A 26,801-nucleotide genomic window follows, 5' to 3' on the forward strand; every position below is an offset into this window, starting at 1 on the left:
AAATGTGGAAAAAAAAAAACAAGTCAACAGAAACTGGGTTTGGGACCAAGTCTTCATTACAAATGACATGTCAACATGCACATATGAAATGAGATCAGCTCAAAGGTGGCAATTACAAAATTGGAAGAAAGAGAAAGAACCCGAACATGCAGAAAGCCGCATTTCAGAAATTTTAGTTCAGGTCTTTTTATACTAATCGTAACTTGCCCAATTTATACCTTAAAGCTACAGCAAAGTCAACTTTGAGAACAAATATTAGCCCCAGACTCAGTGATACAATGGAAAATAATGCAGGAGTGTACAGTTAGGAAACAAAGTATCACCAGTCCAATTGGTGGATTACACATTTTTATTAAACTTCTTTCAGATGAAAACATCCATTTGGTTTTGTTATTTAAAATATAAACCCCAATAAATTTCCATAAGCATGCTAGATAATATTGCTGCCACCCCCAATACATTATTGGATAAAATATTACATCAGTTAGGTTCCCTGTTTTTCACGTTTTGTTTTTGGATGGCTACTGCACTTAACGAAAATTAAAGTGGCAAGAGTAGCCAGAAAATATTCCTTAACCATGAAATAAGAAAATATAAAGTCCTATTATTCCCATGACACCACTAAATTCTAAGTGGGTTTATTTCTCGAGGGGATGGGAGTGGTCCTTGGGCTTGAAACAATGAGCCTGGGAGCTGTCCCTGAGCTTTTTTTCCCTCAAGGCTGGTGCTCTACCACTTGAATCACAGCTCCACTTCTGGCTTTTTGGTGATCAATTGGTAAGAGTCTACATGGACTTTGCTGCCCAGGCTTGGCTTTGAACTTTGATCCTCAGATCTCAAGATTACAGGTGCAAGCCGCCAGCACTAGGCTTATAATGTTCTTGTGCAGGACACACAATTTCCTTCCCTACTTTCCTTTAAAAAGTGCTAACTCATAGTACCTGTGGCTTTCAATAAACATGGTTAATCTTCAAATGTTTCTGACATTTTTACATGTACATTCCTGGTTTAGAATAAGGTTTAAGTTCTATGCATACCAGCTTTAAGATCTTACTAAGCAGACTCAGAACAAAAGGTAACCGGAGGTAAATCATGGCACCACACACTACAACCTAACGAAACTAGAAAGCTAATATTGATACCTCAGCATCTCAGAAAAACTATCAATAGGTACAAATTCTTTTCTCTCCCAGCCAGAACTTTGTATCAGCTGTTCCCTCTGCCTGGAGGTGTTCATCTTTCTCCATGACAGGGCTGCAACTACTTGTAAGGGACCCTAGTCCTTATAAGACCTTGTAAAGGACCCCATCCATGCTTGCCTCATAGATTATTTTATGAAGTCCTGAAGGGAAAAGTCTCTTGCCGCTCATTCACCATCCAGTGGTAGGCAAATAGCAAGAGCTGTAAAGTCAAGGGCACATTAAGGAGCAAGTGGACCAGCCAGAGGGAACATTAGCCAACTGGAGATCAAGAGAACGGCAATGTTCTTAGAGACTCCTCTCCTCAGCTCCCCCTAGTAGGTGTCAGGCACAAAGGTGTATCAGTTCAACTAGTACTAGATTTTCAGACAATTTAAGTTACTAATTCTATATTCTCATGTGAAGTTCTAGTTTTACAAGTACTAGCATTAAGTTCAAACTGTTTAGTCAACCATTCAGCTTAAGCCAGATACAGTTGCCAGTTTTCAATCTCTCCTTTGGCGGCTCTTTGATTCCCCTTAAGTTCTACGGAAAGTTCAGTCATAGACTGGCTCTTTCTTGTTCCCAATGGTTTTAGAAATAAAAGTTTTGTAAAAAACAATAGGGAATCTTACGAAAATTTCAAAAGAAAAAAAATACCATAAAATTAGGAATGTGAGTATGTGTAAAATCAAAGTGACAATTCCATTTCTGTACTTTAGAACTCAAACTCAGTGGACATGAGTCCTACTTGAGATAGCACAGTGCTAACTGCAAAAAAAAAAATAATGCTAATCTTTAAACTAATCCGATGGAGTTCATTTTTAAAAATGAGTCCGTTTCTTTAGCTGTAGTATTTAATAATACCCTCAGACCAAGAATTATATAACAACTGGTATTAATGTCTTACTTATTTAAATATTAGGGCTATTAACAATTTTATTATTAGGGTTATTAATAATTTTATTCTGAATTTAACATCTGTTACCAAACAATACATTTATTTGGAAGGATATCAGTTACAAGTCATCAAAAGCTCTTATATGTTGAAAATGTAATTTTAATAATTATTCATCTTACATAGGAACACAATAAAATATACCACATTCTGAAGAAACTCCAGAAGTTATGGGAATAAGAAAGGAAAATTCAGATGGGCTACAATATCCATTACCTTAAACTGTAAGAGACAAAGATTCCAACCTGAAGGTTAACATATTTTACATACTTATGACTGGCTACATTTATGACTTGAGAATAACAAGAATCAGAACTTAGATATGGAAACCGTGGGACCAAACAGATGAGGGGAAAAAAAGGTCTTGTCAATAAAGAAAAAAATAGTAACAAGAATAAAAGGAGCTCCCACAATAAATGCTACAAGGATGAAAACAAGACTTGCTACCTGAAGGTATGATGTTCTCAAGAAGAACCTTTCTGATGATACTTGTGCAAACTGGTTGCTTGGGATTTGCTCATTAGATCTCCAAGGAAGACACGCAAACGCCTTAGTAAAACTCACAAATGCCTTAGCAAACCCCAAATGATGTTCAGATTGGTATTTCCTAATAATAGCACACACATGAACTTTTCAGATGAGAACCAAGAAAAAGGTCATAATCCACATCTGAGGCAAAAATGTGGCACAACAAAGTCCTACAGGTCAGTCAGTGGCTGTCCTGTAATTAATTTTCAAACATTGTGGCAAGATGTCAATGATCACCTAACTAATCAGACAATACAAAATACATATTTCTCTCAAATTTCTTGGAGGTAAAAAAAAGATCAGATACTGATGTTTCAATGCATGCTAGGGGCTAGTTTATAAATACTCCAGTAGTAATATCTTAAATTTGCATCCGTGAAGGAACTGGCAAAATCCATCAGTAACCATTCAATTTGTCAGACGGTAAAGACTAAACCAGAACGTTCCTTCAGTTTTAATTTTTAAATACGATTGTCACACTTTGGGAAAATGAAATAAACACCATAAAATAAAACTATACAAAGGCAAAGTAGAATAACAAAAAATATTTTACTAAAACATAAGATTTACAGAAGTTTCCAGACAAGCCATACAAAATGGTCACAAGCTTTTTTGAAGGGAGAAAATCTACACTTGACAGTAAAGTCACAATGATATTAGTGAGGGCTGTAATGTTTAATATTCCCATGTTGGTTCAAACAATCGAGCTTGTCCATCTATGGTGTCTAAAGTTAGACTTGGCTAGAGTGTACTCTAAACAACTGGTTAGCTGCTTTTAACCAATACAATTAGATTCCCATAAAAGAGGGCGGAGGGGGATGGATCTCATAAAATTAAAATAAAACTACTTTCCCCCTTAAAAAAAAAAAAAAGAAAAACACCCAAACCCCTGCAGCTAACCCCGACAACTATCTTCTTTCACAGTGCTTTATACTTAAACCATGATGGGGGAAATGAATAAAAGCAGAGAGCCACTGCTTTTATACTTTTCACAACAATCCAGATGATACTTCTAGCCTCTGCTCATGCTTTACAACAGTGAATCAGGACAAGACATAAGTTTGCTAATGTGCATGTGCATTTAATCACCAAAGTACTGAAGATGTCTGGCTTTTATTCTGTAATGTTTCTAAGACTGTGTCCATTAAATGCAAACAAAAAAGGAAGAAGTCTTGGCAGAACAGGAGAAGTGATGCACATTTGATGATCGGATCGACTTAAATATTATTCATGGCATATAGCCTAGTCCATGCTCTAGCTGTAGACAAGAACAAACATGTAATTAATTTTACTCTAGTTCAATGAGTTACTTTTTAAATTCTACAAACAGCAAACACAATTACAGAAATGTCATGCTATAATTTCTTAAATTTCAAGTCTTGTCCTATATACTGAATCAGGTCTGAAAATTTTTCTATATGCCTAATTACCAAAACATTAAAATGAAATTCAGTTTTATAAAGTTCAACATTAGAACAAGCTATAAGCCTTCATTTCAATATGTATAAGGCTCCTCACTAATTTTGATGTAACTGGCAAAAGCAGCCTATTGATTCCATTCTCTAATCATAAATTGTTGCATGCTTTAACCAAACAGATTGCAAAAACAGCTTTGCAGTATCTTTACATATTGTTTGATAGTGAGAGACAGTTGTTAAATCCAGAATCCAAGAACCTCTCAACTATGGCTACCTTTAAACTTGGGGAGTCTTATAAGCAGGCAAGAAGATGGTTCTTGAAAATCTTTTTTTGGGGGGGGGGCTGATCCTCAGGCTTGAACTCAAGGCCTAGTCAGTGGCCCTAGCCATTTTGTGTTCAAGGTTAGCACACCAGCACTTGAGCCACAGCACCACTTCCAGTCTTTTCTGGGTACTTAAGTGTCACAGACTTTTCTGCCCGTGCTGGCTTTGAGTCACTATTGTCAGACCTCAGTCTCCTGAATAGCTAGGATTTCAGGCATGAGCCATCAGCCCCAGGATGGAACTTGAATGTTTTTTAAGAAACATTTTGTAAAAATGAGATTGGGATTGTAGGTCAGTGATGGAGTATCTGCCTACCACATATACAACCTTGCCATTTTGCAAGATCCACAATTCAATTTCATGTGTATATGTGTGTGTTGGGGAGAGGGGATAATTTGCCTACAATAAGCCGCATTAACATTAATTTTTGGTTTTTTTGCCAAGAACGGTAGTAAAGATGGTTTTTTAAAAGTAAAAGAAATGGGAAGAATAAATGTTAAATACCTGTTTCTATGGCTTGGGCTTCGTTGGTCTTCCACTGCTCCGCTACATCATTTGCTAATGGATCATCTGGATTAGGAGCACTTAACAAAGCCTGGATCGATAGCAGTACTGTGCGGATCTGCAGTGCTGGGGACCACTTATCTATGAAGGCAACAGGCCCAATATGATAAAAGTATGAAAAAAAAAAAAACAAAAAACAGGCCTAGAACTGCTATTTCCCTCCCACAGACCTTTGGGGTTTTATACAATATTATGTTTATATTTTAAATATAGACTGCTTAAGACAGAAAGGATAAATCTTTAACATCATATAATGGACAAAGATTATACTTACCTTTTAAAATATCTAAGCATATTCTTCCCAACTTGTCTACATTAGGATGATAAATTTTGGTCATGAAACGTACTTTAGGTGCTGCCATTGGGTATTCTTCTGGAAGGAATAGTTCAAGTTTAAAAGTCCCTCCCTCAAAGGGGGAATCCTGAGGGCCAGCAATAACCACATGAAAATAACGGGCGTTGCTCTCATCTGGTTCTGCTTTAATGCCAGGAACTGGTTCTGCCAGCAAACGCTGGGTTTCCTACAAGAGAAACACAAACACATTTGTGAAACAAATGTTGTTTCAGTAGATACCAAAATTAACGCTAGAAGCTCATCTCTTGGCAGTAGACAATAAGAGACACTTTTCCATTACACTGATCATTTTTATTTTGCTCCTAACATGCATAATTCATAGAAAAGACCCTTCAAAGCCAGGTGCTAGACATACCTGCAATCCTATACTCAGGAAGACGGTGGTTCAAAGCCAGCCTGTGGCTGGCTGTAAGACTCCAATTAACCAATGCAAAGCCAGAAGTGGAGCTGTGGCTTAAGCAGACCAGCCTTGAGCAAAAAAAACCTTATGACAGCCCCAGTACCAGCACCCCCCAAAAAACCAAAAAGTAATCACGATCAGCCAAATTCCAACTACAAGAGAATACCAACGGTTTGTCATATTTTCTAGTTAGATGTTTCTACAAATAAAATAATAAGGTTAATGAAACTTATTTTATACTTAAAAGAATGAAAATAGGATTACCACAATAGAAAATGGAGCCTCCTTTAAACTCAACCCAAACCAAACCATTTACAAAAAGTAAATAGTTTTAAAGCCCCTGTAATCTCCTTTTCTGAAAGTTTTTTATTTGGCATTGGGTCTAGGATTCTCCAATACTCTTTGGTACAGAGAATACTAAAATCCTTGGATACTCAAGGATTGATGGAATAGCAGGGCTCGGGGTATAGCCAAGTGCTCAGTGGCAGTGCTTACCGAGCATGCACTCATTCCTGCATTCAATCCCCAATATCAAGAAAAAAAAGATGACATATAGTATTTATATATAACCTATATACATCTTCTTGTATACTTTATATAATAATCTGCAGACTGCTTATAATATCTAACACAATGAAAATGTTATGTAAATAGGTATACTGTGTTTAGGGAATGACAAGATCATTTTAGTATGTTCAGCACATACAAGCTCCCCATTCCACCTAATATTTTCGACTATAGTTGGTGGAATCTGTGGAGCTGTAGTGATTCAAGTGGCAGAATGCTAACTTTAAGCACAAAAGCTCAAGAACAATGTCCAGGCTCTGAGTTCAAGCCCCAGGATACACACGGATACACCGACACACACACACACACTCCTAAGTCACTATAAAACGCTACAAAAGGCCAGATGCAGTGGCTCACACCTGTAACTCTAGCTACTCAGGAGGCTGAATTTGAATTGAGGCTCAAAGCCAGTCCAGGTACTAAAATCCATGAGACTCTTATCTCCAATTAACCACTAGAAAACCGGAAGTAGGGCTGTGGGGCTTAAGGGGTAGGGTGGTAGCCTTGAGCGGAAGAGGTGAGGGACAGCACCCAGGCCTAGTCAAGCCCCACAAATGACAAAAAAAAAAAAAAAAACTACAGAAGAAGCCAAGCAACCATGGCTCATACCTGTAATCCTAGCTACTCAGGAAGCTGAGATCTGAGGATCACAGTTTAAGCCAGCCGGGACACAAAAGTCTGTGAGACTCTTATCTCCAATAAGCCACCAGAACACCAGAAATAGCACTGTGGCTCAAAGTGTTAGGTAGAGAGCTAGCCTGGATGTGAAGAGCTCAGGGACAGTTCCCAGACCCAAGAGAGGGGAAAAAAAGCTACAGAAGAGATTCCAAAATCAAATCTCAAAAATAGTTCCAAATTGCTCCAGTTCAGATTGGTACAGAAGAAAGCAAATTATGTGACCAGATCAATTATAATATTTAACTGGAACGCTTTTCAGAATAAGCTTCTAACATTTTGAAATTGGTATTTCATTTTGTTTTAGTTTTCTGGTACCAGGACTTTAACTTGGGGCCTCAGTTTTTCAACTTGTTTATAGGTGGTGCACTACCACTTGAGCCACATCCCCAGGCCTCGAAAGTTTTTACATATTCTCAGTTTCCAATGGATTTTACATAAAGAACATGTAACTATCTGACTATACATTGATTTCCCAAAACCCACAGCATCAATCATAGAAGGAGTAAAGAATAAAGAATAGAATCCAAACCAAATGGAACAAATCTCAGAAAACAATATCTAAGACCCTTACCCATAAAAGTCGATGTCAACTTTTTTCCTAAAATAGAGGAACGGGGGGCTGGGAGTGTGGCTAGTGGTAGAGTATCTGCCTAGCATTTATTGAAGACTTGGGTTCGATTCCTTGATACCACATACATAATGCTGTGAGCTCACACGGTAGAGCACTAGCCTTGAGAAAGCCCAAGGACAGTGCTCAGGCCCTGAGTTCAAGCTCTAGGACTGACCAAAGGAGAGATACAGAAAGCACTAGCTAGGAAACTAAATCCTTCTTGCTCCTATCAACATGACTAGATAAGAAATATTTTCAATTTAATACCATTCTTTGGCAGAAAGACAGTAAAGTACAATTTAATTTTAATCAAGAAAAGGCTCAAATTCCTGTTTCAGATTTTTTTCTTTGAGCAAACTTGTTTAGCCAAAACTTCCCATACAAAATTACAGCAGTTTCCTTTTGCAGTTTCTTTCCAAAGTTCCAATTAATCTTAGTCAATCTCACTCAAAAATTATTAAAGGGGCCATGCATTTGTCCTAGTGGTAGAGTGCTTGCCTAGCATGCACAAACATCCGGGTTCGATTCCTCAGTGCCACATACATAGAAAAAGACAGAAGTGGTGCATGCTGTGGTTCAAGTAATAGAGCTTTAGCTTTGAGAAAGTCCAAGGACAGTGTTCAGACACTGAGCTCAAGCAGGAAAAAAAATGCTTAAGTGCAAAATTCTAGAAATAAACAATTCCTAAGTTTTATACAATGTGTACCCTGTGCACAATATTAAAGTATCATCTAGTATGTAGTCCCACCTAGGCGTGAGTAATCCTTCTGTGTCTAGCCTATATACGAATAATACACGACTGGTCCGTTCCATTAGCCATTTTAGTGCCCATCTACTTATAGTCTGATATTAGAGTAATTGTAGCAATAGCCCAGAATTTGTGTGTTTAAGTAACTTACATTACTTATTAATGACCTTAAAGTACAACACAGTCTTTTGTTGTTGTAGGGCTTGCATTCTGTCCCTGGGCTCTTCAGCTCATGGCTAGCACTTTACCACTGAGCCACAGTGCCACTTCCTGTTTTCTGGTGATTCGCTGGAGATAAGAGTCTCACTGGCTTTTGAGCCCGGGCTGACTTTGAACTGTGATCCTCAGATCTCAGATTCCTGAGTAGCTAGGATTACAGACAGGTATGAGCCACCAGGGATCAGATACAATATGATCTTAATGCATTTTGCAAGGGAGTAACTAAATTGTGTATAATGAATTTTGAGACAATAAACAGTATTAGGAAGTGGTAGTTAATTTGTGTCAAGAAAAGATAAAGCTGCCAGTTATTAGTGGCTCAGGACTGTAATCCTAGCTATTTAAGTGGCTGAGACTGAAGAATTATGATTCAAGTAACTAGCAGAAAAGGACAAGAGATTCCATCTGCAAAAGACAAGACAGAGCATGAAGGCATAGCTCCAGTGCTAGAACACCAGCCTTTAGTTAAACCCCAGTATGGCCCCCCAAAGAAACAAAAAGAACAAAACCAAATTTTAATCTAAATGAAACAACTACCTAAGGAAATAAGGGTTGAAGGAGCCACCTCAATTTTTACAGTGTACACTACCCCCTAGTGGACATACACTTCTTCAAACTTTTTCCCAGTTACCCTCATTTTCACTACAATTTTCCCAGTTACCTTTATTTCACTCCAATTTTCTTTTTTCAAATTACACCAGATGATCACCACTACAAAACCAAAACAAAGCTTAGCACACTCACCTAACATGTTCATGAAAAAAAGGCCTGTCCTAATCTGGTCTTATGTTTAATATACATGCACACATACACACACGCACACCCCAATGACTTTCATTTCCAGACTAATAGTTCATGAGGCTTGAACTCAAGAGTCTGGGCACTGTTCTTGAGCTCTTTTGCTCAAGGCTAGTGCTCTACCACTTAGAACACATCACCATGTACTTCCAGTTTCTGTTTGTTACCAACACTCTACTTACTATAGTAAGTAACACAAAAATCACTGGTTTCAGCCAGGCGAGGAGCGGAGTGGCTCACACCTGTAATCCTAGCTACTCAGGAGGATGAGATCTGAGGAACAAGGTTCAAAGCACAAAAAGACCTAAGCCTCTTATCTCCAATTAATCTCTAGAAAACAGGAAATTGGCCTTGGCTCAAGAATAGGGTGGTAGCCTTGAGCTGAAGGGCTCAGGGACAGGGCCCAGGCCAAGCCCAGTTTCAAGCCCCATGACCCACCAAAAAAAAAAAAATCACTGGTTTACTTGCCAAACCCTAAATTATAAAGACAAAGAGCCCCATTAGCAAACAGTGAATGTAAAATGCTTACTTGGTTCCATGAATAAACACACAAATGCACTAAGTACCCACACATACTTGTTATTCTTCCTGTTAACCAGTTACTTCTATCTCAAAAACAAATTAACCCAATGAGGCCAGACATTTGGTGGTTCATGCCTGTAGTCCTAAGTACTCAAGAGGAGATAAAAGGATCATGGTTCAAAGCCAACCAGGACAAGAAAGTCTTTAAAGACTCTTAGCTTCAATAACAGGAAAAGGTCAGACATGAGGCTGGGGTAGAATTTCAACCATTATGAAAAAAAACTAAGGACAATCCTAATACTGGCATACAGCATATACACATACACACACACACATACCAAAAATAACGATTAACCCACTGACAACAAAAACAAGAAAATCCTACTAACAAAACGTCCTTGGGCAAAAACAGTAACTGTAAAGGACGAATACTTTGATTTCCTTGCATATCATCTTGATTATTTTTCCCCAACTAATCTCATCTGCCAACACAAGAACAGTATTTGTAGTCTGTGCCCCCCCATGTACACTTGCATGCAATGAAAGGATAATGCAAATAACATAAGTTGAAGAAAGCCACAAGTGACTCTCACCTATAATACTAACTACTCAGAAGGCTGAGGATCTGAGCACTGCAGTCTAAAAGCAGCCCAAGTAGTTAAGTCCATGAGACTTATCTCCAATTTACCAACAAAAAGCAGAAAGTCACTGTGGCTAAATGGTATCTAGCATGAGTCCTTTAAAACTCGGAGACAGTGCCCAAGCTTTGAGTTCAAGCTTCAGGACGTGAACACACACACAAAAAAGTTCAAAGCCCCAACAAATACTGATTCAAATGTTCTATTTATTCAATGCTCATACTCATTTGATAAATGGGGAACTAAAAATAATCAGTTACAATATAACCAAAACAAGAAAACAGTGACACAAGTGGGGTACCAGTAGCTCACACCTGTAATCCTAGCTACTCAGGAGGCTGAGAGCTGAGGATCATGGTTCAAAAACAGCCTGGGCAGGAAAGTCCATGAGGCTCTTATCCCCAATTAGCCATCAGAAAACCTGAAATGGCACTGTGGCTCAAAGTGGTAACGCACTAGCCTTCCGCAAAAAAGCTCAGGGACAGCACCCAAGCCCTGAGTTCAAGCCCCACAATCAACAAAATTAAATAAAATTAGCATTGAAAATAAAAATATTGGGCCGGGAGTTTGGCCTAGTGGTAGAGTGCTTGCCTAGCATGCATGAAGACCTGGGTTCGATTCCTCAGTACCACATACATAGCAAAAAGCAGGAGTGGTGCTGAGGCTCAAGTAGTAGAGTGCTAGCCTTGAGAAAATCCAAGGACAGTGCTCAAGCCCTGAGCCCAAGCCCAAGACTCGCAAAAAAAAAAAAAAAAAAGAAAGAAAATAAAAATATTTAGTGATTTCAATAATAGATCACTTTCTTTTTTCAGAAACTTTGTGAATCAGGAATGATTTGATCAATGCTGCTATCTCAGAACAACATTTCAATGAAAGTACTTTGTACCACAGTACTACTAAGACAGCCATCAAATGGCTTTCAAAAAAAAAAACTTTGGACTGGGAATTTCGCCTAGTGGTCGAATGCTTGCCTAGCATGCACAAAGACCCAGGTCTAAAAGCCAGAAGTGGTGCTGTGGCTCAAGTGGTAGAACTCTAGCCTTGAGAAAGCCTAAGGGCACAGCTCAGGCCCTACTCCAGGACTGGCAAAAAAAAAAAAACCTGCAATACTTTAAAGTCTAAGACAGAATAGTTAACTTTGGTTAACTATTTTCCTGAATGAAAAGTAGAAAAATTTTTAAAATATATTTCTGTGTAGCAAACACTAAAATCACAAGAAATAAGTTAGCCACAAAAAAAAAGCACACACACACACACACACACACACACACACACACACACCCCAGTGGATTTATACTGTAGTAAAAATTCTCCCATTTGTTCATATTCTTTTTTTTCTTCCTTCATACACTGTTAGGAGTTAGAGAAATGGGAACTTGCAAAAAAAAAAAAAAAAAACTTACCTATGGACACACAAAAGGACGCCTAGGTAGTAAATACTATAAGCAAAATGAAGATTTTGGTACAGTGGCCATTCATTGTTTCTTTTTGGCTACCTCAAGGCTCAAACACCCTTGGTTTGAGAATTAGCACATACCCTTAGACACATATACATGTGCACAAAGCACATATTCTCACATTCACATTCTGTTATGGATTTCCATTTCCCTTAACAGAAGCTGAAGTTTTATTTCCTGCCTTGAAATAAAGTATGTGATCAAAGTTCAGTCAATATCCATACATCAAAATCTAAGCTATGAAAGAATACAGAGAGAATACTAGTCACCAGTAGGGCAGTGATGGAAGGGTTCTACTGGTAGGACCCTGTACTTTGCATCAGCAACCACAGTGAATACACAGTGGAGTACACAGAACATCATGTATGCAGTGACATGTTCACTGTAGGACAATTCTCAACCTTGTTACTACAAGGTTGAGAATTGGCTTCCCCCATCCTCCCCATGCTGAAGAATGAACCTGAGCCTTGCATAAGCCACATAAGTACTCTAACACATGAGTTATCCCCCAAACCCTTTCTTAGTTTATTTTTAAAAACTTATGCTAACTTTGCCCAAACTGGCATAGAACTTAATTTGCCTCTACCTCACAATAGGCAGTATGCCACTGCAACCAGGTTTGTCTTACTCTGGCTTTTTTTTCTTTTTCGGTTCTGGGACTTGGGCTCAGGGCCTGGACACTGTCCCTAAGCATTTTTGTTCAAGACTAAGTATTTTTGTTCAAGACTCTACCATTTTAAGCAGCAGCTCCAGTTTTCTGGAGCTAAGATAGAACAGTTCTAATTTCTGAAAGTGGCTGAAGAGCTGAGGGACAATGCCCATGAAGAAAGAAAGGGGGGGGGGAGGAAGGAGAGAGAGAGAGAGAGAGAGAGAGAGAGAGAGAGAGACAGAGAGAGAGAGAGAAAGAGAGAGAGAGAGAGACAGAGAGAGAGAGACAGAGAGAGAGAGACAGAGAGAGAGAGAGAGAGAGACAGAGAGAGAGAGAGACAGAGAGAGAGAGAGAGAGAGAGAGAGAGAGAGAGAGAGAGAGAGAGAGAGAGAGAGAGAGAGAAGAAGTGAAAAGAAAAAGTTGAGGAAGAACAAGCATTACCAGCCCAGTCTTAGTGGGTGCCACTCAAGGTGTACTTTGCAGATCCCTGACAAACCCAGAGAAACTTCACCATATCCAGGCCCAGGCCCCACAGCTCCATACCCACCTTATCCACAGCCATCCATGGGACCAATGGCAGGCCCATATCCACCTCCACCTCCTCAAGGTTACCCTTATCAAGGATATCCACAGTATGGTTGGCAGGGAACACCTCAGGAGTCTCCTAAGACCACAATATATGTGGTAGAAGACCAAAGAAGAGATAATCTGGGCCCATTCACCTGCCTCAACAGCCTGCTGGACTGCTCTCTGTTGCTACTGTCTCTGGGACATGCTCACCTAAGCAAGGCCCCCTTGCTCTGCTAGCTTTGCAGCCACCTACAATAGTATGCCTGCCCCATCTCTTTTCATTGCTGTAATAAGTGACTAGCCTGTGCAGACCCCTTCACTTTCAATACTATGGGATTTTAGATTCGTATGGGTTGCTGCAATTTAATTCAGTGACTTGATCTTTCTAATGTTCAAAATGCATTTCTTAATGGTCTTTAACAAATATGCTAAGTGACTTTATTTTTTGACCAAAGGCTTAGTTATTAAATATTTATAATTTTTAAATTATATATTCAATATAGTAGCAAGATGTAACATACCATTGAATTTCTCTGCTTACACCCTGTATGTTTCAATAAATTTGTCAAAACTTCAAAAAGAAAAGAAGAGTTCTAATTTCTAACTAGAGGATCTGGATACAATGACATGCTCCTGTCATCCCAGCTACATGGAAAACATAAATAGAAAGATTGTGTTCCAGACTGGCCAGGGCAGAAAACAAGACCCTATTCAAAATATGAAAGCAAAATGGGCTTGGAGGAATGGCTCACAAATTCAAAGCTCTGAATTGAAACTCTTGGTACTGTCCCCACCAAAACAAGTAAATATTTCTGTCTCCCTGTTTCTCTCTCTCCATATGTGTGTGTATAAAATACATACCTTATTCTCTCTCTCCGTGTGTGTGTGTATGTGTGTGTATAAAACACATACCTTATTTTTTAAAAAGTTATGTGCAACTTGAGGGCAAGAAAGAGATCTTAATTTTGTTAAAAGAGTTATTTGGATTTGGGGGAAGAAACTACACTAGTTAGGCATTATGTTGAGACAATTTGATAATACTGAAGGGGGAAAAGAATAGAGTAGCAAGACTAGATGCTAGTGGCTCACATCTTTAATACTAGCTACTCAGGAGGCTAAGAGAATTAAGACCAAAGCCAGCTCAGACAAATACATCCAAGAGATTGTCATCTCCAATTAACCAGCAAAAAGCCAGGTGGAAGTACAGCTATAGCTCAAGTGGTAGAATGCCAGTCTTAACAGAAAAGAAAAAAAAATTAAGGGACAGTACTCAGCCTGGCACAGAAAGGCCACACCTGACAAAAAGAGAGAAGGGGAAGGGAGATTAAAGTCCAGGGACTAGGAGGAGAAAATGAATACATTAAAAGCTAATGAAGTATGACTTATGGCTGCTTGTTCCACTGTGTACCAAAGTCACACAATGAAGGATCAGGAATGCTTGAGTGCAAAAACTAAGAGACAGTGCCCAGACTCTGAGTTCAAATCTCAGTACAAACATACACACACACACACACACACATACATACATACATACACACATACACACACACACACACACACACACACACACACACGCACGCACATTTATAAGCCACAAAAAAAAAATCTAAAAGTTCTAAGGGTTGAAGGCTGATTTAAGTATCAGAGCACAAGCCAAGCAAACAGCCAGTGGAGTGCCAAACCTGAGTTCAAAACCTCAGTACTGACCAAAAAAAATTCCAAGAGAATGATGTGTAATACATGCCACTATACCAAAGAATCTTGAAACCAGACACTAAAGGACTCACACCTGTAATCCTAGCTAACTCCTTAGATCTGAAGATTACAGCTCAAAGCCAGCTGGAACATAAAGGGACTTTAATCTCCAATTATCAGCAACAACCAGAAATAGAGATGTGGTCCAAGTTCAAGTGGTAGAGCAGTAGTCCTAAGTAAAAAAAGCCTAACAAGGGGCCAGGAGTTTGGCCTAGTGGTTAAAGTGCTTGCCTAGCATGCATGAAGACCCAGGTTCGATTCCTCGGTACCACATACATAGAAAAAAGCCAGAAGTGGTGCTGAGGCTCAAGTGGTAGAGCTCTAGCCTTGAGAAAGTCCAAGGACAGTGCTCAGGCCCTGAGCTCAAGCCCAGGACTGGCAAAAAAAAAAAGCCTAACAAGAACACTAGGCCTGAGTTCAAGCCCCAGTACAGGAAAGGGAGGGGAGGAGAGAAAAAGAGGGAAGGGAAGGAAGAGAGGAAGCAGAGAAATATTATAGCATGTATTCACTTACATGAACTGCGCAAATTGACATGTATGGACAAAAAGTCAATAGGTAGTTGCCAAAAGCTGATGAGTAAAGATGGAAAGCGATGGGGCTGGGAGCATGGCCTAGTAGTAGAGTGCTTATCTAGCATGTAGGAAGAACTGGGTTTGATTCCTTGGTACCACATACATAGAAAAGGCTGGAAGTAGTACTGTGGCTCAAGTAGTAGAGCTCTAGCCTTGAGAAAGCCCAAGTATAGTGTTCAGACCCTGAGGTTCAAGCCACAGGACAGGCAAAAAAAAAAAAAAGGATGGAAAGTGACTCCAATGGGTCCAGAGGGTTTCTCTGGGAAGTGCTAAAAGGATCTTATGATTATACAACTTTATGAATTATATTTAAAACTACTAAATAACCCCTAAATGAAAACAAAAAGATCTAAAACTATGACTCAAGTACAGCAAGCAAGCAAGCTTAGCAAACATATGTACCAAGTTGAGCAAAAAATACAAATGAATAAACAAAATAGTTAAAACATTTGAGCTTTCCTTTCCCTTTGATATTCAGTGATTGTGGCATTTTACCTATGAACTAGAAATTCTAATACCAAAAGAAAATAAAGGGTAAAAAAAACTTTTCTAGCTGGGCAAGGTGGCACACAGCTGTAATCCTAGCTACTCAGGAGGCTGAGATCTGAGGATCGAGTTCAAAGACAGCCAAGGAACTAAAGACTGTGAGACTCTTATCTCTAATTAAGCACTAGAAAACAGGAAGTGGCCCTGTGGCTCTAAGGGTAGGGCCGTGGCCTTGAGCCCAGCCCCAGGACCAACAAACATGCCTCTGTGTGTGTGTGTGTGTGTGTGTGTGTGTGTGTGTGTGTGTGTGCGCCCGCACGCACGCGCACACACTCACTTATATGACTTTATCTGGCATAGTAACAAATATGTATTTATGAAGTACTTTTTTTTTACAACTTGAGCCACAGAACTACTACTGGCTTTTTCTGTTTATGTGGTACTGAGGAATTGAACCTAGGGCTCCATGAATGCTAGACAAACACTCTACCATTAAGCCACATTCCTAGCCTACAAAGCACATTTATGGAGGAAAGATTTCTAATTAAAATCTGAAGGTAAAGCTAAGTGTGGTAGTACACACTTGTAAAGCCTAGCACTGGGGAGGCTGAGAGGATCACTGCATGTTCCAGAGCAGCTTGGGTTATACAGTGAAATTTTTTATCAAAAACAATTTTAAATTATCTATGGTACAGAAGTGTTGATTCTTGTTACAGGTTTGTATTTGTTTTGTTTTGGGTTTCTTTTTTGGGGGGGATTGCTGGGGGCTGAACTCAAGACCTTGAGCTTGCTAGGTAGGTGTTCCTACCACATGTTAAAAGTTTTACTACGGCTCAAATATCTCCCTAGAGTTTGGTGTGTCTAAATGTCTAGAAAGACACATGACTTTTCTACTTTCAAAATTCAGCTCCAATGCCATCCTCTAAAAATCTTTCCCTTAAACTAATTCTTAGGTTCCACCAAGCCTTTTACTGCCTCAGTATTACCACCAAAGCTTTTGTATACTATATTTAAGGCAGCACTGACTGTATGATTTCTTTCTTTTTTTTTTGCCAGTCTTGGGCTTGGGCTCAGGGCTTGAGCACTATCCTTGGACTTTCTCAAGGCTAGCACTCTACCACTTGAGCCTCAGCACCACTTCCAGCTTTTTGCTATGTATGTGGGGTACCGAGGAATCAAACCCAGGTCTTCATGCATGGTAGGCAAGCACTCTACTACTAGGGCCAAACTCCCGGCCCTGACTGTATGATTTCTACCCATACTTTCACTGAAGCCAAGCACTCACAAGACCAGTGTTTCTGCAAGATATACACTAACATCATCTGGCAATATTAAAATAAAGCAGATTGGAACTACAACTGGCAAATTTACAAACACTCCCAAATAATTCTAACACACAACATTAATATCTTAATGGTTCCCATCACTCTCATCAATACAACAGGCAAATTTACAAATACTCCCAAATAATTCTAATACACAACATTAGTATCTTAATGGTTCCCATCACTCTCATCAATACATCAGTATAGGCCTGCCAACAAAACCAGGAGATTTTATAAGAAACAGGCAAAGTTTGGGCCAGCATTTCTATTCTAACCAGTTAGTAGCAGCCACCCCAAGCAGTACTTTTAGTTTATTTAATCCTTTATCTGAAACAGAACAAAAACATCGAGGACACTGTCTTTTACTTGAATGGGAATAGCTCTCTTATAGTAAAAAATAAGCCGGGCACCAGTGGCTCCAGCCTGTAAACCTAACTCAGGAGGCCGAGATCAGAGGATTGAGGTTCATAGCCAGCCCAGGCAGAAAAGTCCATGAGACTCTTACCAACAATTAACCACCAGAAAATTGGAACTGGCACTGTGGCTCAAGTAGTAGAGTGCTTGCCTTAAGCTGAACAGTTCAGGGACAGAACCCAGGCCCAGAGTTCCAGACCCACAACCCAGACACACATGGGAGGGGAGGGAAGGGGAGATGTCAAGTTTGTTGTTTGGTTGTGCTGGTCCTGGGGCTTGAACTGAGGGCTTAGGCTCTGTCCCTGAGTTTCTCTGTGCTCAAGTTAGCACATTACCAATTGAGCTGAGATCCTCAGCTCTCAGTCTCCTGAGTACCTAGGATTACAGGCATGAGCCACCACACCTGGCTGAAATATCAAGTTTTATAGTTGTAAATCACTGAGTCTCTAACTGTGGAAAAGAAAATGACTTTCCAAAGCCAAAGCAAGTTTTATTTATAAGTGTAAAAGGCCGTACTTTGAAAAGTAACTTTTTCTTTTTTCAAACAAATTAAGTCAGATATAAATGCGTTGAAAGCACAAAATTCAATTTAATATGTGAGTCCAAGATAATTTTAACCTCTTTTTAGGCTTAATCTTTTAAAATCTCATTTACATATAATATTATGATGACTTCTGATCCAATGATACACTGGATGCAGTAAAAATATACAGCAGAATAGTGAGCAGGTAGCACATACCTGTGGATCCTGTCAGAACTGAGGAGACTGAGGTAGGAAAACAGATCTGCATTCAGAAGGCTGAGGTAGGAAGATAGTAAGTTTGAGGTCAAGGAGGTCTATATAGTAATATTCCATTCCAATAGAAGGACGGGAGGGAAGAGGAAAGAAGAAGAAAAAAACACAAAGAAAAAAAGCAGCAGGAAATAAAAGAATTCTACGTCTAGGTCCCTTCTCAGAGAAACACAAACTTCCTCAAATTCAGGGAACCAAAAGCACTTCACCTTAAGAGAAATACATTAGTATAAAGAGCCTCAGCACTAGCTATTTAGGAGACTGAGACCTGAAGATTACAGTTCAAAGCCAGCCAGAGTAGATAAATTTGAGAGGCTCTTAGCTCTAATCAACCAGCAAAAAGCTAGAAACAAAAGTGTGGCTCAAGTGGTAGAGCACCAGCCTAAAAAGCCAAGCAAAAATACCAGACACTGGGCCAAGAGTTTGGCCTAGTGGTAGAATGCTTGCCTAGCATGCACGAAGACCAGAGTTGAGGAAAAAGCCCAAAGATAGTGCTCAGGCCCTAAGTTCATGCCCCAGGACTGGCAAAAACAACAACAACAAAAAGCAGACACTGAGTTCAAGCCTCATTACCAGCACAAACAAACAAAAAATAGGGCCAGGAGTTTAGCCTAGTGGTAGAGTGCTTGCCTAGCATGCATGAAAGCCCAGAGTTCAATTCCTCAGCACCACATACATAGAAAAAGCTGCAAGTGGTCCTGTGGCTCAGTGCTAGAGCTCTATCTAGCCTTGAGGAAGCCCAAAGACAGTGCTCAGGCCCTGAGTTCAAGCCCCAGAATTGGCTAAATAAAAAAGTAAGCTAAGAACTGATGGCTCACACTTGTAATCCTAGCTACTCAAGGCTGAAATCTGAGAATTTTGGTTCAAAGCCAGCCTGGTTAGGGAAGTCCATGAGACTCTTAGCTCCAATTAACTACTAAAAGCCAGAAGTTATGGGGTATGATTCAAGTGGCAGAGCACTTGTGTGTGTATATGTACACATATATATATATATATGTGTGTGTGTGTGTGTGTGTAAATATGTGTGTATATATATGTATATGTTTATTTTAATTATATATGTAATTACAACACAGCCACACACCGGTGACTCCCATCTGTAATCCTAGCTTTGAAGTGATTGTGGTTCGAAGTCAGCCCAGGAAGAAAACTTACTAAAAAAAAAAAGAAGGAAAGAAAGAAAAGAAAAAAAAAAAAGCCATACATGGTGCTGTGGTTCAAGTGATAGAGTACTAGCCTTGAGCACAAAAAAGCTAAGGGATAGCAGAGTTCAAGACTCAGGGCTGAATAAACAAAAAAAGACATGCATTACGGACTGGGATTGTGGCTTAGTGGCATAGTGCTTGCCTAGCATGCATGAGGCCTGGGTTCAATTCTTCATTACCTCATAAACAGCAACAACAAAAAAGTCAGCCAGTACGGCAACTCACACTTGTAATCCTAGCTACTCAGGAGGCTAAGATCTGAGAACTGCAGTTCAAAGCCAGCTCAGGCAGGAAGACTCTTATCTCCAGTAACTCACTAGAACATGGGAAGTAGGGCTGAAGCTCAGGGGTAGGGTGGTAGCCTTGAGCTGAAGAGCTCAGGGACAGAGCCCGGGCCCAAGAGTTCAAGCCCCATGACAGACACACACAAGGACACACAGACACAGACACACAGTCAAAAAACAGTACTAGTTATAATCTAAGGTCGTATATGTTCTGGTGCATTCTATGTGCAGTTTCCAGGCACCTGTGGCTCACACCAGTAATCCTAGCTACTTAGGAAGCTGAGATCTAAGGATTGCAATTCAAAGCCAGCCTAGGCAGGAAAGTTCCAGTGAGACTCTTATCTCCAATTAACCACTCAAAAAACAAGTGGTACTGTGGCTCAAGTGGCAGAGAGCTAGCCTTGAGCACAGAAAGGCTCAGGAATAGTGCCCAGGCCTACAGTTCAAGCCCAACAACAAAAACCACAGCTATACAAATCAGAGCTCTACAAATCGAACCCCTCTGTGCAGGATAACAAATCTATAAGATATGGTACCAAGTGACATAAGAAACTCCAAGAAATCAGGGCAAGGAGTTTGGCCTAGTGGTAGAGTGCTTGCCTAGGCATGCACTCATTTCCTTACCACCACATACATAGAAAAAGGTGGAAGTGGTGCTGTGGCTCACATGGTAGATTGATAACCTTAAGGAAAGGCCAAGGATAGTTCTCAGGACCAGAGTTCAAGCCTCAGGACTGACCAAAAAAAAAAAAAGTCCAAGAGACTCATCTCTAATTATCAACCGAAAAGTCTGAAGCTGAGCTATGGTTCAAGTGGGAAGAGTGCTAGCCTTAAATACAAAGCTCAGGGATAGCACTCAGGAACCAGCATTAAAAAAAGGGGGGGGGGGGGGCTGGTTGGCCTAGTGGTAGTGTTTGCCTAGCATGCACAAAGACCTTGTTTCAATTCCTCAGTACCACATACATAGAAAAGCCGGAAGTGTTGCTGTTGCTCAAGTGGTATAGCACTAGCCTTGAGGAAAAAGCACAAGGACAGTGCTCAGATCCTGAGGAGTTCAAGCCCCAGGACTGTCAAAAAAAAAATACACATCGGGTTGGAACCAGTGGCTCATACCTAAAATCCTAGTTACTCAGGAAGCTGAGATCTGAGTAATTTCCAGGACAGGAAAGTCCAAGAGACTCTTATCTCCAATAAACTATATTCAGGTAGGAAGTGGTGCTGTGGCTCAAGTGCTAGAGCACTAGGCTTGAGTACAAGAAGCTCAAGGACAGTGTGCAGGCCCAGAGTTCAAGTTGTCATTCAACTTGCTTAGTCACAGATGGCACTCTACTACTTGAGCTAAACTTCCAGCCCAGCATTCTGCTAGTTAATTGGGGATGAAATATTAAGGATTTTTCTGTCAGGGCTGGCTCTGAACTCGAGAGTTTGTAGTCTCAGCTTCTGAAGTACCTAGGATTATAGGTATAAGCCACTAGATCCTAGCTTAATAACACTTTATATATATGGGGTGGGGAGGTCATTGGGCTTGAACTCTTGGCCTGGGCACTGTCCCTGAGCTCTTCAGACCAAGGCTACCACCCTACCCTAGAGCCACAGCCCCACTTCCCATTTCTTAGAGATTAATTGGAGATAAGAGTCTCAAGTTCTTCAGCTGGCTTTGAACCACGATCCTCAGACATCAGCCTCCTAAGTGGCTAGGATTACAGGCATGAGCCACTTTCCCTGGCAAGAATCATTTCTTTAAAAGCATCACCTGGGACCGGGAGTTTGGCCTAGTGGTAGAGTGCTTGCCTACCATGCATGAAGACCCGGGTTCGATTACTCGGTACTACATACATAGAAAAAAAGTCAGAAGTGGTACTATGGCTCAAGTGGTAGAGTTCCAGCCTTGAGAAAGTCCAAGGACAGTGGTCAGGCCCTGAGTTCAAGCCCAGGACTGGCAAAAAAAAAAAGCATCACCTGAATTTTGTCTGTTTGCCAGTCCTGGGGCTTGAGCATGTGAGCCACAGCACCATTTCTGGCTTTTTCTGTGTACATGATACTGAGGAATCCAACCTGGGTCTTCATGCATCCTAGGCAAGCACTCTACCACTAGGCCACACTCCCAGCACCACATCACTTGAATTTTTAAGTTAAAAATTTCAGCTGGGGGCCTGGAGACTGTGTTCAAGTGCTAGAGCTTTAGCCTTGAGAAAGCTCAAGGACAGTTTTCTGGCCATGAGTTCAAGCCCCAGGACCAGCCAAAAACAAAATAAAAGTTTTAGCTGAAATTGTCTGATTCCCTATTACCAGATCTCCTAATTTGTTTTTATGACCATGCTTATATACTATACTGCAAGAAAATTTCAACTTTTTACATACATGAAAATTATCTCTTCATTTAACATTATAGCTATATGTAGCATTTCTTTCAGATTTGTTTTGCAAAGTAACAGTATAAATTAATCAGCAATATTAGAATTGTGATAACTATAATTGCAATGTCCAAAGCCAGTGCTGTTGTTTCTGGCACCTATTTCTATGGTGCATATGCATCCAGTATTCATTTTAACTATCATTTTCTTCTTAAATCTGTTCAGGTAAAGAAATCCTACAGGATATTGTGTAGGGTTGGGGGTTATTGATGGATGGACTGAATTACAAGTCAGAAATCCTAGTCAATGAACAAACTACTTTTGCCCATAAATTCCTTACCAGAGGAGAAAGTATAAAAATAATGCTCTCGCTAGGCACACGTGGCTCACCCCTGTAACTTCTCAGGAGGCTGACATTTGAGGATCACAGTTAAGGCCAGCCAGCCTGGGAACAAAAGTCCCTGAGACTCTTATCCCCAATTAACCACTAGAAAACTGGTAGTGCCTCTGTGGCTCAAAGGGTCGTGTGTTAGCATTGAGCTAAAGAGCTCAGGGAGAGCACCCAGACCCAGAGTTAAAGCCCCACAATTGATCAAAATAACAATAATGTTCTGTTACAGAAATTTCTGCAACTGCTGTTAAGACAAGCACCTAATCCTAGCTACTCAGTAGGCTGAAATCTGAGGATCACAATTTAAAGCCAGTCCAGGCATGAATGGGGGGAGGGGGGAAAAGGAAACCTTATCTCCAATTAACCACCAAGAAGCTAGGGGCCAGGAGTTTGGCCTAGTGGTAGAGTGCTTGCCTAGCATGCATGAAGACTGAGGTTCAATTCCTCAGTACCACATACATAGGAAAAAAAGCCAGAAGTGATGCTCAGGCTCAACTGGTAGAGCTCTAACCTTGACAAAGTCCAAGTGCTCAAGGCCCTGAGCTCAAGCCCAGGACTGGAAATAAAAAAAAAAAAGCCAGAAAACCAGAAGTCCATAAAGCCAGAAGTGCAGCTGTGGCTCAAGGGATAGAACACTAGCCTTGAGTAAAATAGCAAAGAGACAGTGCTCAGGCCCTGAGTTCAAGCAAAATCACATCACATGTGGGGGAAAATTTCCCAAATTTTGCAAATGCATAATACTTTTCATGTCGATGTCCTCTAGTATGGATACTTAGAAAGTACTTGGTAATTTTACAAAACTCCATTTTCTAATGTGTGGGGGGTTGATCTGCTACATGAGAAAAACGTTAAAAATTTAAACATAATGGAAAATGTCTAAAGTTTCTATCAGGAGAGTAAAATGATCTGTATTTTTTAAACAACATGAGCTGCTCCTTAGTATCAAGCTAAAATAGTAGGCCAGGCAACTTATGATAAAAACTAAACAGGGGTCTCAAGAAAGTGGGAGAATGTACCTGATTTAGAATATATTTTGAAAGCAGAGCTTAAAGAATGCTACTGTTCTGAACATCAGAATCTAAGCAAGAATGCAACTGGATGAACAGGTGCAGGGCTCATGCCTGTAGTCTTAGCTACTCAGGAGGCTGAGATCTGAGAACAACGGCTTAAAGCCAGCGCTTGCAGGAACTCTACTGCGACTTTCATCTCCAATAAATCATCAAAAAGCCAAAAGTGGGGCTCAAATAGTAGGGCACTAATCTTGAACACAAAAAGCTGAAGACAGTGCCCAAGCACTGAGTTCAAGACCTAGAACCTGCACAAAAACAAAACATTAGTCTCTGCTAGGGATGAAGCTTATAGTAAGAAAGTGTTTGCCTAGTGTGTATAGGGCCATAAGTACCATTGGAAGAAAAAAAAAGATCTTCTGTGATTATAAAACAGCCTATATGATACAAGCATCTGCACTCAAAAAAAAAAAGACACTCTTGGCCGGGAATCTGACCTAGTGGTAGAGTGCTTGCCTAGCATGCACGAAGACCCGGGTTCGATTCCTCAGTACCACACACATAGCAAAAAGCTGGAAGTGGTGCTGAGGCTCAAGTGGTAGAGTGCTAGCCTTGAGAAAGTCCAAGGACAGTGCTCAAGCCTTGAGCCCAAGCCCAGGACTGGCAAAAAAAACAAAAACAAAAAAACCACTCTTTTAAGCCAAGGATTAGAAAAAAAATGTTCTTTAAAGCTATGGGATACTAAACTAAAGCTACCTAATATCTGATTAAAAAAAAAAAATCAAAGGGCCGGGAGTTTGGCCTAGTGGTAGAGTGCTTGCCTAGCATGCCCGAAGACCCGGGTTCGATTCCTCGGTACCACATACTAAGCAAAAAGCCAGAAGTGGTGCTGTGGCTCAAGTGGTAGAGCCCTAGCCTTGAGAAAAGTCCAGGGACAGTGCTCAGGCCCTGAGCCCAAGCCCAGGACTGGCAAAAAAAAAAAATCAAGGCACATTCATTAGAGATGCCCTAATACATACAGAAAAACACTGAAAAATCAAAATTATGTATCACAGGAGAATCGTTCTAAACAGTAAAATATTAATGCTTAGTGTAAAAATTGTGTGCCAAGTGAACTGAATTATACAATGTCAACTTAGTATTTTAAATGATTTCTGTAAACCTGATAAACAAGGATGGGCAAAAATTATTTTTCCACATTGCAGAATATCTTCAGAGTTAGCATATATGTGAAATGATTAACCTTCCACTCTAGAAAACTGTTTTCAGTGTCAATTTGTACTATGTAATTCTATTTTAGACAATTTCCTTCAGTGTAAATTGACTATGTAATTTGTGCATAATCTAAGCAAACACTGCACAGTAGTGTAGAACTTTTATTTTTCAAAAAAGACATGGATAAAACATGATCGCTGGTACTATGTGACTGTATTATAACATCACACTATGACCTTCCAATACATACCAATTAACATTTTTTGAGAATGAGACTAATTCATAATACAATAAAGGTTCACATTGTTAAGACTACAATAAAGGTTCCCATTGTTAAAATTCCAGTGTTCACTGACAATCTGTTCTTCCCTCATTTCTAAGACCGTCGACCTTACAGAAGGTCTTATTTGGCTAATCAAGCACCTTTCTGCCAGTGACAGTCCCATTTCAGATACATCTGTGACTGTATAAAGCCCTATACAAATATATCGTCCCCTAAAGCCTCAAGTCTTCTATTCAATATACTTTTCCCTCAAAACTTTGAAGGAACGAAGAAGACTAATATGTGTTCGACCAGGTTATGTCCAGCAGAGTCTAATTCAACTCCTTTAAAAGGCATTGACTGTAAATATTAAAATATTCGTTTAAAAAAAAATTGGTCCCCAAAATGTTTCTGTTCGCATGATTTGCAGGAAACCTATCGTGTCTGAGGATTCAAAGTCAAGATACTGAGTTTTTCATGGTTCCAGACGTACTTTCCATGTATAAATAGACAAGGAAAAGGTTTCACAGCCCCCACTCCACCCTCAACTGTGACCGACCTCCGAATTATTTCCTCGGAACGGAGGCAGCTCTGAAAGAGTCTGTTAAGCGGAGTAAAAACCACTTCGCGGACTCGACGAGCTGGAATATTGAGGCGAGGAGATGGCGGGGCGACAAGCCCCCAGCAGCCAGGGCGAGCATGTGCCCACGCCGGCCGCCGGACTCGCAGCTCTCCAGGAGCCGCCTCCCGGGGCGCGCGGGCGCCGCCCGGCCTCACTTGGACGATTCATTCATTCTGTACTCGGGGCTGCCGCACCCCCACGTTCCGGCCCGCGGACCAGAGGAACGTTCCGGGGCCGAGGCGCGGCGCTCGGACCCAACCCTCGGGCCCAGTGTCCCTGCCAGCCGAGATTCCCGCGCGCCCGCGGCCCCCGCCCCGGGGGTGGTCTGAGAGACCGCGGAAGGAGGCCCGCGCGCGACGGCCGAGCTCCCGCAGCCCCGCCGCCCCACCCTCCGCCCCGCGCGGGCCCGACCTTCCCCTACGAGCGGCGCGGTCGCCGGGAAGCCCCGCCGCCCCGCCGCCTGGCTGCCCTGCCGCGGCCGGAAGTCTTCCCCAGCGCCCCCTCCCCAGCGCCCGACGTCCCTCGACACCACCGCCACAACCCCCTCTCCGCGCTGCCTCGGGAGGCCTCCCGTGGCGGGCCGCGGATCTGAGGAAACCCACTGAGGGCCGCGCGCGCCTCGTCCTCCCCGTCCCCGCGCCGCCCCGCCGGCAAAGGAGGAGTAGGGTGAGGGACCCGAGGCCAGTTTGAACGGTTACCTTAATGATCCTGCGGGGCAGCCCGGCCATCTTGTCAAATCCCGAGTTCGGCCTCAGCTCTCGTCTCCGGCACCGCTCGCCTCACGCACGAGTGGAAGTCCCGAGCTCCACTTCCGGGGGACGTTGCCGCACCCGCCGCCGCTGCTGCTGCCGCCGCCGCCGAGGCCCCTTGGGAAATGTAGTCCCTGCTTTGCGCGCGGGTTCGGATGGGTTTCCCTCAGACCTGGCCCCCTCCCC

General features: G+C 41.2%; 1 protein-coding gene and 1 pseudogene across 1 annotated transcript; one reads left to right on the top strand and one right to left on the bottom strand.

The window, feature by feature from the left end:
* Window positions 1-3,194: 3,194 nt before the first annotated feature.
* Window positions 3,195-26,801, bottom strand: Ube2n (ubiquitin conjugating enzyme E2 N). Its single transcript, XM_090328387.1, has 4 exons — window positions 26,565-26,801; window positions 5,245-5,491; window positions 4,911-5,051; window positions 3,195-3,922 (listed from the first exon to the last, which is right to left on the bottom strand). The coding sequence occupies exons 1-4, from the start codon at window positions 26,592-26,594 to the stop codon at window positions 3,882-3,884; spliced, it is 459 nt and encodes a 152-aa protein (XP_090184513.1). The 5' UTR covers window positions 26,595-26,801; the 3' UTR covers window positions 3,195-3,881.
* LOC150067348 (cysteine-rich transmembrane module-containing protein 1 pseudogene) lies at window positions 9,487-13,395 on the top strand (annotated as a pseudogene).

This window comes from Megascapheus bottae, chromosome 2 (assembly GCF_031878675.1).
Source record: "Megascapheus bottae isolate mThoBot1 chromosome 2, mThoBot2.hap1, whole genome shotgun sequence".
NCBI lineage: Eukaryota > Metazoa > Chordata > Mammalia > Rodentia > Geomyidae > Megascapheus > Megascapheus bottae.